A 13,493-nucleotide genomic window follows, 5' to 3' on the forward strand; every position below is an offset into this window, starting at 1 on the left:
AGACCATGGACTGAAACTACTCTGACGATGGAGTTCGTTCGGTACTACACGACTGTCTGGCTGTAGCCACTGCTGTGACGGAGTTCATCTCAACGCTGCTACCACCCATAATGTCCCTCATCCACTCAAACAACACTAACCGGCCCTAACAACAAGGATACATACAGACGATAGGTACTCCCTTACCGGGCACTTCTCCATCTGCAGGTAGAGCACGAGGGCCACCTTTGCTATGTACCACAGAGGGAAGTGAAATAGTAGAGTACTCAGGCTTATCGACTCCACCAATATAATGCCTCCGAGACACACCCAGTATCTGAGGTGCCAACTCCCGACCATGGGCACTCTATCGTTACTACTGTAGCCACCGCTCGAGCTGCTTGGCCCCATGTTCGGGATCTGCGTGATAATCCCTTATGGCCCTCATACTGCCCCTTGCAGGGTTCACTACCGCCACGGCTGTACTAAGAGCATAAGGGGATTGCTACTGCTACTGTAGCATCTGCTGGTGGCTCACCTTATCATAAAGGCACCCCAACCCACAAGTAGCCCTCCACCCATCATTGCTATCATGACTGAGGTTATCAGGCCCGGCTCGACATCTAGTAGATCCGAAAGTTTACAAAGAAGAGGTACTTCCCGACAACGTTTATCCAAGGCATCAAATACATCCCCAAAAGAGCCTTCTTCCTCCTCACTACTATCATCGCTTACCGATGTCGTCCGTGATGATGGGGCTTCCGACATCATCTGGGGGAAAAACCAACAACGACTCCACGTATACAGTTACGACACAACAGCCCAGAGAAAGCAGTCGAAAATGTGGTCATCACAATAGTGAGGAGTGTAGTCATCATCTAGGGTTAACAACTAGCTGTATTCCATCCTCTCGAGTAGATGCAGCCCAGAATATAGCTGCACATGCCACCACAGCTCCAAAGCAACCCGCAGTGACCGAGAGGACTTTTGTGACATCTGTAGCATAGCCGAAACACTTGAGGCGCTTACCTGACCACAGATGAGAGGATACAAAGAAGGAGCTGGGACAGACACCCTTCCCACCTCCAGAGAAGAGGCTTACAAACCTCCGCTGATCCTTGATGAGCTCCTTAGCCCTTCTCTCCACAGCAATGGCCCTCTCCCTACCATCGCCCATTTGACACAGTAGCCTCTTGCTATGGATACTGCTCCCACGGGGCATGCGTCGGGCCGCCTTCAACCTCAATAGCTTCGCCAAGGGGAACACCTCCCTCACACACAACCACACCATCCCTATCAGCCGCTCTAGAGAAGGCATATCCAAAGTTGACGGCAGATTTTGGCAGAACTGATGAAGGTGTGGCATGTCAAAGGGCTCCACATGGAGTATATCATCACGATGCATGATAAGGAGGCAAGGGACGTAGTAGTAGATAATCGCAGGGTGGCTGACCAACAACGAGTCCATCAACCTCTGGGACATCTCCAATGTCGGCAGATTATGCGTCATCAAGGTGAGGACCCATGGGACAGCAAAGTGAGGGGATTCGATATCAGCTGCGACGAGGGCATGATACAGCTCAGGGTCAAGGGCCTCCAAGAGGGCAAAGGACAGGTCTAGACCAGGAAGAAGAGCATGTTGGAAAGGATAGAAGCACAAATCGGATAAGTAGAACAGACAGAGGTTCTCCAACATAGCGCTGCAACGTCTGGTATCTGATGGGAGTCTTATACCTAGTGAATACCACTATCGTACTAGTTTCCACTTCTAACAGGGTTAGGGCTATATCATGTAGCCCTTGATAGTAGTGAAGATGCCCTCCATATTTCTTGATCACATTCACCAACACCACAGCCAAGGCCTGTTGCTTCCTTCTACGGGTACTCAACCGTACCGACCCCTTCCCTCTCCACGAGTTGCCGCTCCTAGCCACGTCCCTACTGATTATCGGATAGGACTTCTCCACCTCTTGTAAGGAGAGTATCTCGGCCTCCTCCTCCTCCTGGCCCCTCGACTCGCCACCATTCGATATCCCTAGCAGAGCCGACCATACACTGCGGCGTATTCCCGAATTGACAAACCCCATAGGGGAGTGGGCCAACACTTGTAGCTCATAAAGGTCTATGGTAGGCTCTGTAGCTAGGGCTCGGAATATACGGTGTATCTAGGATTGGCAATCGTTCCACAGCCACGACATTCACTCTAGGCTAACTTGTATTTGCCGACGCTTCTTCTGTGCTCCTTGACCACACACCTCACGGGGACTTCTGTTAACACCCCGTAAGAGAAGGATTTCATAGGGGAGTACCTCAGTCTTGGAGGATGCCGCTGTAGAGGACTCGCTACTGTTACTGTCGATGGTCACACGTCTTCGAGGTGGGCTCATAGCAAAGGGCATCCTCCACAAAAACTGAATATCACAAAAACAATATTCTACTCACAAGTCAACAAGTTCGTCGAAAACTCAAGATACATGTTCCCAGATTTTCTACAGTGCTCCAATGCTAGTATGCACACTGCAGTGCATGATGGCTAGTCGAATCAATATCTGGGGCTCTCAAACAGTCCCTCTTTAGGAATACCACACCACGGTCAATACCTCCTATTATGATAGTAGTAGCATCATTGGCCTGGCATTCCACGTAGACGTCTTTCACAGACACTACATAGTCTAGGCCAAAGAGGGATACAACTCTGCTATACCCATCTCCAGGATGGCTATATAGTAAGAGCTCTTAGCAGAGGGCAGTTTAGACTTCTCACGAAGAAAGCTAGCGCAGACATCCAACCGTTAGAGATAGATACACCTGTGTCTAACCTCTAAGACTCAAAGCCAATCCCCACTATTCTGCCTCAGCCGACGCCTAGGCCTCCTCCCCCCCACAATGGAAGGTACCCACTACCACAACTAGCCTTTGAGTAATAGTCACAACCTTAGAAGACGTCGCAACTATAAGTCCCAACGACCATCCAGTATCAGCAGGACTACCTCTGTGGTCCTCGTCGGGCTCGACATGTGCTCTCTTACTCAGAGCCATCACAGCTACTACTACTACTACTACTACTACTACTACTACCAGACATAGTAGACGATCCAGAAGTCAGCAGCATAGAGAGGACTACCGTCATCACCACAGAGATGGCCACCGTGCCACTTTCAATTCTGACTACTGCTTAACACGACAACAAGACTTAACAGAGTATCTATAGTGGAGGCTTATCCTAGTTTAATAACTGACACTACTAGATACTCCTTAGACGAACTCAGCAAATACAAAATGATAGCTGACGATATGGTTACAGTAGAGAGGAAGCTAGCCCTATGCATTCAGGGACTTAGCGACTTCTGTTAGATACTCGGGAACCCCTAGAAACCATCCATGGTCAATGCCCTTCAATAACCGGGTATCAACACCTGCCCTTTGGCATCCAGTATACACATCGTGTACTGGCACTACATGGTCGTATTCAGAGAGGAAAACAGTCGAGCCTTGAGGTAGCTCTTGCGGGAAAATGACAGATTGCATCCAGAAGAAGTCTCTGTGAAGACAGCATGCTATCCCCAGCTCCTCCGATGCAATATAGCGTAGGAACCTCATAAAGAGGCGACGAGGCTTACGATAGAGGAAGTTGAGACAAACATCGGGCAAGTTGAGATAGATACAAACAGGGTCCATCAGTACTACTCTACTACGGTTAAAGACGTCAGGGCAATGCCGTTTGAGCCATACCACAGGCAAGCTACCAAAGGAATGCCCTGCCAAGCATAGCCTCTGAGTATTGGTGACACCTTGGTCCTTCAGGGCCCTTCTCACATCAATAGCATACTCGTCATCAGGAACTACCTCTGCTAAAGGGTTCATAGATATCCACGGCATTTCGAATAGGAACTGTGTCTTCTGCTTTAACTTGAATATCATCGTAAGATACGTCACTAGGCCGATACCAATACCATGGAAGAAGACGAAAACCTCTTCCGAGCTCTCACCCTGGTCCACAAGGGTCTCTTCCAAGGCCGGGCGAGAACGATACCAATACCACACTCTACCACTACTATAATGATGATATCCTCTAAGACGCAGTACGACAGCACCAAACGCCTTGGCTAGGACCACCCCACAATAGAAGGACAATGGATGGTAGTTGGACACTATGGGGTCTAGAGTGTTACGTACAGTTGTCACCTGAGACCAACATACACAAGAATGCAAGTGGGAGCGGTAGTACGTCAGCTCTGCCAGGCTTCGGACTATACCCATACCTATCGTTAATCATCGCCTTAGCCTTCTCTACCCACTGCCATTCCGAAGAGGTCAAGTCCTGAAGTAGACATATGAAGCCGTGCTTGCCACCACACTCATCATTACAGCAGTATCCTTGTAACAGAAAGCCCATGCCAACATCTCGTTGAGGTTATCTTGTCGAAGGTCTTGCTGTGCCAAGCTTGGGTGAAACCTACAACAACGTATACGGAACCGCGAGTCCAGTAGGCCCCAAATACTCATCACAAGAGGATACCAACGCACTAAATCCATTACTATTACTACCATCCCTTTAGTAGTCTCCACACTCCATCTGGATAGTACTTCCCAAGATCGAGCACATTATCAAATACGAAGTCTCGCTGTTCACTAGATACCACAGGGACCACAGCGGGTGTAGCATTACGTAGTGCGAGGCGGCGACGGTACCTTACGAAGATGATAGTGAGGCCTGCGAGGAGGGGTAGAGACTTCTAAGAGAAGAGGTACCATAGGAAGTAGCTGCCTTCAGCCACTGCAAACATTGGGACGACTCTAGCAGCATACCCCATGAGAAAAAGTAATATTATTACTACCATGCATAGGCGATCGCTTCGGCCACCATCCACAGTAATACGAACCCTAGTAGTATATGAGGATGAGCCGAAGGAGCGGTAGCCTCCTCTAGTTGCGGAATACTCTCTGACATTACTCTGATAATGTACCTCACAGTGGAACACTACCAAATCGACTACCAACACCACCACGCATGAGTCGATAGAAACGTCTAGAAGGCTGTATCGTCGTCAGCCACCACCACGGTTGGAGGTCCGCCGTGGACGCTTGACTGGGTGCTCCTCTTCCTCTACGTCCTTATCCTCCGACAAGCCTAGGGGCCCAACCATATCCTCCTCATTAACCTCATCAGACCCCAACACATACTTCACCACGTTATGGGCCGCCTCGAGTGTCTAAAATAGTACCGTACTACAGGACCGTCTACCACCGTTACTACTACTACCTCCTCATTGACGTTGGGTACCGACTCAATAGCAGTGTAGACGTATACATCGCTATTAGCACAAAGCCTAGTGTTGTTGAGGAGCTCACAGGAGCACTGTTGAGGTAAGCCGTGGCTATTCAGAAGGGACAAGGCCTATTGATGAGGATGGCAGGTAGGAGGATGTACACCCTATCATTACCTTAGGTATTCGCTCTTCACGAAGCCTATTAGTATGCAGCTCATCCACAAGATACGAAGTGAGCTTCGTGAAAAGATTATCCCTAAGAGCACTTAATAACCACCCCACACAATCTCCAACAACCCACATTCTAAGTTTATCATGAGATGGCTCTTCCTCCTCTATAGGTTCCACAGCAGCTACCCTTGGTGAGCCTCCATCTGAACTCCCTGGACTGGGTGGTGACGCTAGTACTACTCTATCCTGACTACTACCACCATGGCCATCCCTACACCTCTACCACTACTACCTCTTCCAGCCTATTCCTCTCCTCACTCAGTATCTGCATCACCTCCCAATTCAACAGCTCATGCTCGCAGGCGTCCAATACCCGCATGATTAACTACCACGACTAAGTACTATAAGGTGCTCAACAATCTTATGCCAACTTGCCAATCTTGCATTTCCTCAACGCAAATCTCAACGTCATCATAATCATCTCTCACTTCTTTTTCCCATGCCGTACAAGCCCCGTAGTGACCGCGGTCAGAAGGGTGGGCAGGGTAGTGGCAGCTCATCCTCTTGGGATAAGATAAAGCAAACCATCAAGACACGGCCTGGCAAGCGACAACAACATGAGGTAAAGGAGGTACGTCGATGTCAAAGGGCACTGCCTGGGCGTAGGTTAAAGTAGCCAAGGCCCCTCTAAGACCACGTCAGCTGATGGCTTCTGGCACCTTCCCTTCTACTAAGGATGTAGTAGCTATTGATTGTGAGATGGTTGGTACTGGGCCAGAGGGCAAGGACAGTATCTTAGCTCGAGCCAGTATAGTCAACTACTTTGGCAAAGTACTACCTACTGCATCGTCCCTCTACACTTATCTCCTACTACTAGGTGCTACTAGATGCCTTAGTGAGGCCTACTAAGAAGGTCACTGACTACCGTACCCAAGTCACAGGGCTAGATGAGGCTACTCTAAACAGGCTAGGGCAGTCTGCTGAGGAGGTCAAAGAGAAGGCTGCTAGTATATTACTTAACCAGAAGGTGGTGGTAGGCCACGCTATCCATCACGACCTCGATGTAAGCTCATGGCTCGCCTCCTGGCACCCATCCGGGCATGCTCTAGATCCTTGACCTCACCGGCAAGATCGACCCAATATTGATTCGTGACACGAGTACCTACCCTGGCCTCCGACCCGAAAACCTCACCACTAAAGTGCCTAGTCTTAAGAAGTAGGGGTATCTCTGCTGCGGTATTTTCACTGGGCGTATTTGGTACAATATAGGTTGACGGAGCTTCATCTTGACCGGAAGATACAAACTGGGACTCACAGCTCCGTCGAGGATGCTCGATGTACGTTAATGTTGTATAAGTTGAAGAAGGATGAGTGGGAAGAAGAGGTAGTAGTAGTGGTCGCAGTAGGTATAGTACTGACGTTATCAGGTTAGGAAGACTTATCGGATACGTGTCCATAAGCCTAAGGAGGCACTCAATAAGGAAGAGGTGGCTAAAGTGGTACCATCGAGGGAGGTGAAACCTAAGAAACGGCGGTTGTCCGTGGATGATGATGATGAAGTAGTGAAGGAAGAGGAGGAGGAGAAGGCAGATGATGACGAGGAGGAGGAGGAGGTGGGGTCGGAGGGGAGTATTATAGAGGAAAGGGCCGGAGGTAGGCATCTGGATAGTATCGTCAAGTAGTACTTCCCGTAGTTGCCGACCTTGGTGAGAGCGCTGAGGAGGTAGCCAAAATATGCGGTAAGAACTCTAACGAGGAGGCTGAGATCCTGGCGGCCTTTGCGGACCTCGCCAACATGCGGGAGGAATTTGCTTTCCAGAAACCCAAAGCTAACAAGAAGAAACGTAAGCAGCAAGCTTAGCCCTGTCTACCACTCTTCCCCCTTAACGTACTTGTTTCCTTCACATCTTGGTATTGCGTTGATAGCCTGGTGGCCTGCTACTCCTCCACAGCTCCTTCCTAGTACTACCAATGTCTACCTCCCAACGTTTTGCCTTCTCCTTTTTGCGGGATGGATTCAAGTTCCGCATGGGCAGACTCTACGACACATTCTGGTATTCGCAGAGTAACCTTAAGTGGGTACTAGTATTCGGCTACCCTGGTGAGCTCTCCTTCCCTCATCGTCTCTTCATTATTCATCCCATCAGCTCTTCTCTTCTGGGTGCGTTGGCGTGCAGACCATCAGTACAAGTATCGAATATACGTAGCTGATAGTAAGGTGACCCCTGATACTACCAAGAAGGTGCCCCTATGGGGTAAGGAGTACGGTCAGTGGAGTAATGGCAAGCCCGTATATCAACAGGCTACAGCAACGGTTCAGGTAGTAGCCTCTTCTGAAGTACCTCTGTTGTTAGTGTTGGCTCTCGATAGGACCTGAAGGCTGCTGTCTACGGTGGTAAGGATAAGGTCCCGGAGTCGGTCAGGGCTGGTTGCCATGGACGCATGTTCGAGGATAGTGATAACCTAGCCCTCGCGGTAGGGTCGGGGCCATCATCACTCGATGGCTTTGTATGGTCGTTGTCTTAGGTGCGGTCCTTCTGTAAGAGGGACCCTATGATAGTGTTCTGGGATGAGGTAACTGCACAGAAGGAGGTGGTGGGGGTAGCAGCAGGCGGGCAATGAGACTGGTCAATGGCAGCATTATCGTTGTCGGTCTAGCAGTGGTTGATGCTCTTTTTCTTCATCCTCCATGTGGTTGTGTTTGTCACCGTATTCATCTCGTAGTAGGGGTGCTTAGTCGTGATGCCAATTATAAAGGAGGAGAAACTCCACAAAAATCTCAAGTCGTTTGAAAGTGTGAAAAAAGAGGTAGTGGTGTCGGTGACAAGGAAGAGGGGATGTCGTATTTAGGTAGAAGCGAGTAAGTATGCTGACTGGAAGCATGCAACTGTCGATGCTGCTAAGAAGAGGGCTATATATTCCAGTGGCTCCTACAAGGAGTTTCAGGACATTGTGGCTACTTGTGGCCTCAACCCCATAGGGAGGAATGAGTTCAGTCGCCCCGCTCGGCAACAGACGCATAATAGGGCTCTCACTGGGAAGGAGAGTAGACCGGGAGAGGCCCTATCAGTTCGGGGGGACGTAGGGAAGGCCCCTAAGATCAAGGCAGTGGACTTCGAGAGGAACCTCAGGAGAGCCAAGACCGACTCAGAACGCGTGCAGTTGTTCAGCGAGATGGGGCCTGGTCAGGTAGTGGAAGCGTTGAGGGGCTCTGAGAGAGGAGGAGAGTATGTCGATGCGGAGGTCCTATTGTACGTTATGGACACTATACGGAGCGCTGTAGAGGCTGATGGTGATGGTGATGGTGGAGGGAAAGTCCTAAAGGGCATCATTGAAGGGCTCCTTGGGGATGTAACGGTGATTAGGACCATGAATAGGTTCCTCACCGCTGAGGAGAGGGATAGGATGCATGATACGTGTGTGAAGGCTGGAGTGGATCCTCCCATCCATGGAGTAGCATGTTCCGATTGATACTCGGCTGAGTTGAGTTTAAGTACTCACATTGACTGATGGTGAGGCGTGGAGGAGAAGGGGCTCTTACCCATAACTAGCCCAAAGAGTTACAGCAGTAAACTGGGCATCCTTCTGATCGCATTCACTGCCTCAATGAGTGTCAAGGTTTTGTCCATCTCTTCCTCTTTCTCCTCCTCCTCTTCTACCATGGGGCTATGCGTCAGTGATGCGTACCCGAGCAATGCTGATGCCTCCACCTCTCATCAGTTCACAGACCCAGTTTACTCCCTACCACTACTGCCACCATCTGATGATGCCTCCACCAGTATCTATCGGAATATTGTCTGCAAGAGTACCACACTTCTTCATCATCATCGTAGAGGCATTAAGAGTCTATCAGATTCCCTCGTCTCGGTGCCCATGCTAGCCCCAGAGGTCACCACTCTACCTGCCTTACTCGAGTACTCATACCTCCTCTGCTGCTGCTGGTGCCCCATAACCCCTCTCAGGTTTGCTGGGGCCATGAATGGCCAGCGACCTTTCCTTGGGGCACGCCATGGCCCATCTTACTGCTTTATGACCTACCGTGATTTCTGTACACCCTCCTCCTCCTCCATCCCCCCCTAGGGCCTCCCCTCAGATATCCAGGTGTTACGCCTGGCCAGTGGTATCCAGCATTTGGGTGTATGCCAGAAGATAGCCTTCGATGATGAGCCCTACAAGATGCTCTTTAGAATGGCAGGTAGGTGTACCAGAGCGCCACCTGCTACTTGAGCAATAGAGTTCAGGCATTTACGGTAGCAGCTGCATCAACTGGGTTATCACTGAGTTTGCATGTCACACTGCAGGAGTGACAGTAGTACCCTTGCATGAGGAGATGTCCCCAGCCCTGGTAGGCTGCCATAAGCCGCTATTACCTCCTCTCATAGCCTTGATAGGTCTCCTATATAATCTCTGACACACGTATGGCTCTACTGTTCGTCACTAAGCCTCGACTGGAGTCAGCCTTGAAATGCAGTGGGTCAGCAGCACACATCAAGTGCATCGTAGTAAGACCATCCCCACCGCCCACCTCTACTACTAAAGCGACTACAATAGGTGATCGATGTTGACAACCGAAGGGAGATAGACCCATCTCTGCTGGCCCAGGCAGAAGCACTTGGTATCATGGTACTCACTCTACCCTATGTGAGGCCTGCCCCTCATCTACCATCACTACCCCTTATCGACAGGTCCTTGCTTTGGGACAAGGCAGACCGTTCTCCCCTTATCCATCGACTCCCTCTGATGTGGCCTTGATAAACTACACGGGAGGTGGGTATCCCCTCACATCGTGTGCGAGATGGGCACTTGCAGGCTCGACAGGAGACCCCCTTGGGGTCATGATCACACATGGGAACTGCATCGCTTCTATAGGGGCCCTTACAGAGTCCCGTGAGAGTGGCAATAGCAGCAGCACCCCAGCACTTCAGCCCTCACCGCAGGACTGTGAGGCCAAGTCAGCTGCTCGGTTAACGCCCATACTCGTGCCAGGTATTGCCTCTATGCTCCCCCCATCCGAGGGTCTCGATAGGACCATCACTTACCTCGCCATGTACTCTGGTAGCTGTATGGGCTTCATCAGCAGTTGCCAGAAGGAGCATACAGGTGCTGGTAGAGGGCTAGGGGTAGGCTCCCTTGACTTTGCTCTCACAGGATCTCAACTAGTCTCGGACATCACCGCTCTACAGCCGACAATCATGATCACCGAGCCTGTCGGTCTGGGTAGGGTACTGTTCTACTTGTGTACTTAACCCCTCCTCAATAGAGTGCCTCGTCAACACTGTATTGCCGAGTAGAGGCTCTAAGGGTCGCTGGCCCGCCTGGATACGACGCTCTGCTCGGCTCCCCATCCCTGTGAAACGGTCAAGTACGTGTCTAGCCTCTCCTCTCGTTGCTGAGGGAACTGGCTAGGCCCCCCGACGGTGAAGTACAACCGAGGTGCATTAGGAGGCCGATTGCGATTGGTGCTCAGCGGTGGGCGCCTATTGCCTGGACACCTTCATCAGACCGTCAAGGTGCTTCTGCAGTGGACGTTGCCACATCACCTCCTCCTGGCAGGCCTTCTTACGGTGTCCTCTCATCAACTGCCTTACCATCCCTGAGTGTGGCGGTATCGCCCTCCTCACCAATGAGGCAGACTACCGCTGTGGGCTGGTCGGAGGGCCTATCGCAAGCCTCGACATGCGACTGGTAGCATCCATCGCTAATGATCTGAGGATCGCCTCTCCTCTCCTTAGGTTGACGCCTCAATGGAATGCGGCCTCCGAGACTGCTGTGTGGCCCATGTTGATGTCCAGAGTTGTGAGCTGAGGCCTCGAGGAGAGCTCTGTGAGGGGAGGAGGGGGGGGGGCAGGGTCGCTATCAGGTGTTCTCTCTAGGTGTTAGAGGCAACAGCGTCTCTCCAGGGTACTTCAGAAGGCCGCAAGCTACACAAATCCGCTTCGGTACTCATCTTAGACGGCTCGTTTGGAGACCTGCTGCTCATTCAGATTCGGCTGGATGGTTCCACACAGGGGACGTGGTCGAGGTCCTCCCTGCCGGAGCTGTGAAGGTAAGACCCTCTACCCACAGGTCACCACATGCTATGTTAGCTGTTCGACGAGAGGATCAGTGACCAGCTGGACCTCGGCGATGGACGGATGATCTCCGCTAGCCGGGTAGAGCTGGCCTATGAGAGGCATTGTGAGTGAGCCCCTCCTCTCCCTGCCGCTATAGTGGCTCCTCTATAGGCAAGGGTATTGAACAGTGTGTGGTGTTTGGCTCCTCTCAAGCCGAGACTATGATAGCCCTAGTGGTGAGCAAGGATTGTTGGCAGTAGAGTCCTCTGGAGCCTTCTATACAGGTACCATGCGTGGAAGCTGCTAAGATGTGGGCCACTGAAGCGGAGATACTCTTCCATGTTGACGAGCTCCTGGAGTCTGACTGGCTGAGAGATAGAATAATCAGTGGGTGTAGAGGAGACCGACGTTGGCAGCAGTCTTAGCCTTTTAGAGGAGATGGGGACACTACCGCTGGACGTCCTACCAAAAGGGCGCAAGTATCGGGTCCATGAGGTGGAGCTCATCAAGGAGCCCTTCTCGGTGGCCTGTGGGACCATTACGGCCTCGGTAGGCCGTCGATACAGACGGAGCGAGATAATGCTCCAGAATCGGGACAAGATAGAGACTGCGTAGCCCTCTTTGATGAAGCATGAGGAGGGGGATAGTGATGGACTCAGGTTGCGTCGATTGCCCTTACTACTACCACCAGAGAAGTGCGCATATCAGCCTAATATTACGGAGCTCGTCACCCCTCGTAAAATGACGCTAAAATACGGTAAGGTGTCGTGGTTTCGCGCACGTCCTGTGACGTCCTGTACGGTTCTCATTGGTCAGGTGATGACATCTTTACTGGGAGTACGGCACTTTGCAGCGACTGGCGACGGCAGAGTGCCTCTACGCCGGAGACTCAATCGTATGGGGGGGACGAGCCCCATCTGAGTGTATAAGACAGCAGCTGCCTTATATGCAAGTTCCAGTCCGTTCCCCTCGTGTGTGTGAATATTTTAAAGTAATCCATTTTGAAGATTTTGTAAGTTTCCCTGTATGCGTGTGAACGGCTACCATCATGCCTGTGGTGGTGAGGCTCAAAGTCGCTAATCGATTGAGCAGCCATTACCTTCCATCCCACTATCATGTATAACCGTCCTATATTGACATCGCCGTAGCTAGTTGAATCGTTCGGAAACTCTGACATACTCAATTCTATTCGTTATCAACGGAGGGGAGGTTCTAAGCGTCCATGGTGTGTTGTGTTGACAGGTAGTTGTCTACGATGCGGCCATCAATCGGTGCATGTGACATACGCCACACAGACATCACATCGTTCTGACATGTTCGTAACTCGACTGACCTGCAATGCAGAAGCAGCTTCTGCATCGACAATGCCGAACTGGAATTCCAACAGCGTCGTGTCAAATAAAGCCCAATTTCACCCTAATGGTATAGACTGCACCGTTTGATCATGACGGAGTAGATACCCCTAGTGTTGTAGCGGGACATGAGCCCGTCTAGGGTGTATTCAACCATGAGGCCTTCAAGGGCAAGCATTCAACTTATCCGAATCGTGTTTCAGCGATGTCTCGGACGTTGACGAGAAGATTTTCAACCTTCACTAACGCAATAACACAAAACGACACAGCCGCAATCACACATGAAGCATACGAAACCAAGTGACATGGGAGTCATGAAGTGCGGAACAGCTCGCTAGCTGAGGACCAGGACTGCCGGTATGGAATGCCCCCAATCGTAGAACGCTGTAGACGGACTGGGGACGGAGACGTTGGCTTCTGTAAAGAAAAATGGGCTACCAGAAGGCGCAGTACTACGGCCGAGCCTTCTGCTTACTCACCTTCGACTCCCCCTGTAAAACGCTCAGGTCGTGACTACCTCGGCTACCGGTTAGACTGGGCCTTGCGACCTAATAGGACTTCTGGGTGATAACAGCGTGATTCGCGCAAGAAAACTACACTGCGTGAAACTGCATAGCTTGGTCGGGTTGAAGACGACTGACTCCCAAAAAGGCTGAGGACGGAAGAGC

At 51.0% G+C, this 13,493-nt stretch overlaps 6 protein-coding genes across 7 annotated transcripts; 4 read left to right on the plus strand and 2 right to left on the minus strand.

Moving 5' to 3' along the window:
- Positions 1–11: 11 nt before the first annotated feature.
- Positions 12–4,930, minus strand: Pmar_PMAR017641 (hypothetical protein; the record flags this gene model as incomplete). Of its 2 annotated transcripts, XM_002776726.1 has the most annotated exons (13): positions 12–145; positions 187–316; positions 360–464; positions 518–750; positions 932–1,008; positions 1,063–1,695; positions 1,922–2,144; positions 2,193–2,390; positions 3,439–4,164; positions 4,208–4,300; positions 4,348–4,435; positions 4,528–4,671; positions 4,818–4,930. In XM_002776726.1, 13 exons carry the CDS (start codon positions 4,928–4,930, stop codon positions 17–19), a joined length of 2,892 nt encoding a protein of 963 aa, XP_002776772.1. In that variant the 3' UTR covers positions 12–16. The 2 variants fall into 2 exon arrangements, with proteins under 2 accessions (XP_002776772.1, XP_002776773.1); XM_002776727.1 differs by lacking the exons at positions 12–145; positions 187–316; positions 360–464; positions 518–750 and having other exon boundaries at positions 811–1,008.
- Positions 4,931–4,996: 66 nt separating this feature from the next.
- Pmar_PMAR017642 (hypothetical protein) lies at positions 4,997–5,799 on the minus strand (the record flags this gene model as incomplete). Its single annotated transcript, XM_002776728.1, has 5 exons — positions 4,997–5,192; positions 5,243–5,377; positions 5,424–5,505; positions 5,551–5,666; positions 5,713–5,799. The coding sequence occupies 5 exons, from the start codon at positions 5,797–5,799 to the stop codon at positions 5,028–5,030; spliced, it is 585 nt and encodes a 194-aa protein (XP_002776774.1). The 3' UTR covers positions 4,997–5,027.
- A 120-nt stretch (positions 5,800–5,919) lies between these two features.
- On the plus strand, positions 5,920–7,293 carry Pmar_PMAR017643 (RNA exonuclease, putative; the record flags this gene model as incomplete). Its single annotated transcript, XM_002776729.1, has 7 exons — positions 5,920–6,042; positions 6,087–6,251; positions 6,298–6,483; positions 6,530–6,636; positions 6,690–6,804; positions 6,848–7,073; positions 7,115–7,293. 7 exons carry the CDS (start codon positions 5,920–5,922, stop codon positions 7,279–7,281), a joined length of 1,089 nt encoding a protein of 362 aa, XP_002776775.1. The 3' UTR covers positions 7,282–7,293.
- A 77-nt stretch (positions 7,294–7,370) lies between these two features.
- Pmar_PMAR017644 (conserved hypothetical protein) lies at positions 7,371–8,066 on the plus strand. The gene is made up of 4 exons (XM_002776730.1): positions 7,371–7,521; positions 7,568–7,740; positions 7,791–7,895; positions 7,947–8,066. Exons 1-4 carry the CDS (start codon positions 7,392–7,394, stop codon positions 8,040–8,042), a joined length of 504 nt encoding a protein of 167 aa, XP_002776776.1. The 5' UTR covers positions 7,371–7,391; the 3' UTR covers positions 8,043–8,066.
- Positions 8,067–8,162: 96 nt separating this feature from the next.
- On the plus strand, positions 8,163–8,891 carry Pmar_PMAR017645 (conserved hypothetical protein; the record flags this gene model as incomplete). The annotated part of the gene is made up of 2 exons (XM_002776731.1): positions 8,163–8,228; positions 8,271–8,891. 2 exons carry the CDS (start codon positions 8,163–8,165, stop codon positions 8,889–8,891), a joined length of 687 nt encoding a protein of 228 aa, XP_002776777.1.
- Positions 8,892–9,033: 142 nt separating this feature from the next.
- Pmar_PMAR017646 (long-chain fatty acid CoA ligase, putative) lies at positions 9,034–12,664 on the plus strand. Its single transcript, XM_002776732.1, has 23 exons — positions 9,034–9,225; positions 9,274–9,334; positions 9,383–9,468; positions 9,514–9,615; positions 9,662–9,765; positions 9,812–9,922; positions 9,972–10,061; positions 10,106–10,187; positions 10,230–10,361; positions 10,407–10,520; positions 10,569–10,637; positions 10,681–10,782; positions 10,827–10,930; positions 10,974–11,105; positions 11,153–11,243; positions 11,294–11,359; positions 11,405–11,466; positions 11,507–11,597; positions 11,645–11,709; positions 11,758–11,860; positions 11,907–12,084; positions 12,133–12,230; positions 12,290–12,664. Exons 1-23 carry the CDS (start codon positions 9,081–9,083, stop codon positions 12,400–12,402), a joined length of 2,301 nt encoding a protein of 766 aa, XP_002776778.1. The 5' UTR covers positions 9,034–9,080; the 3' UTR covers positions 12,403–12,664.
- The last annotated feature ends 829 nt before the right edge of the window (positions 12,665–13,493 follow it).

The sequence above is a fragment of the Perkinsus marinus genome (genome assembly GCF_000006405.1).
Source record: "Perkinsus marinus ATCC 50983 genomic scaffold scf_1104296953018, whole genome shotgun sequence".
NCBI lineage: Eukaryota > Perkinsozoa > Perkinsida > Perkinsidae > Perkinsus > Perkinsus marinus.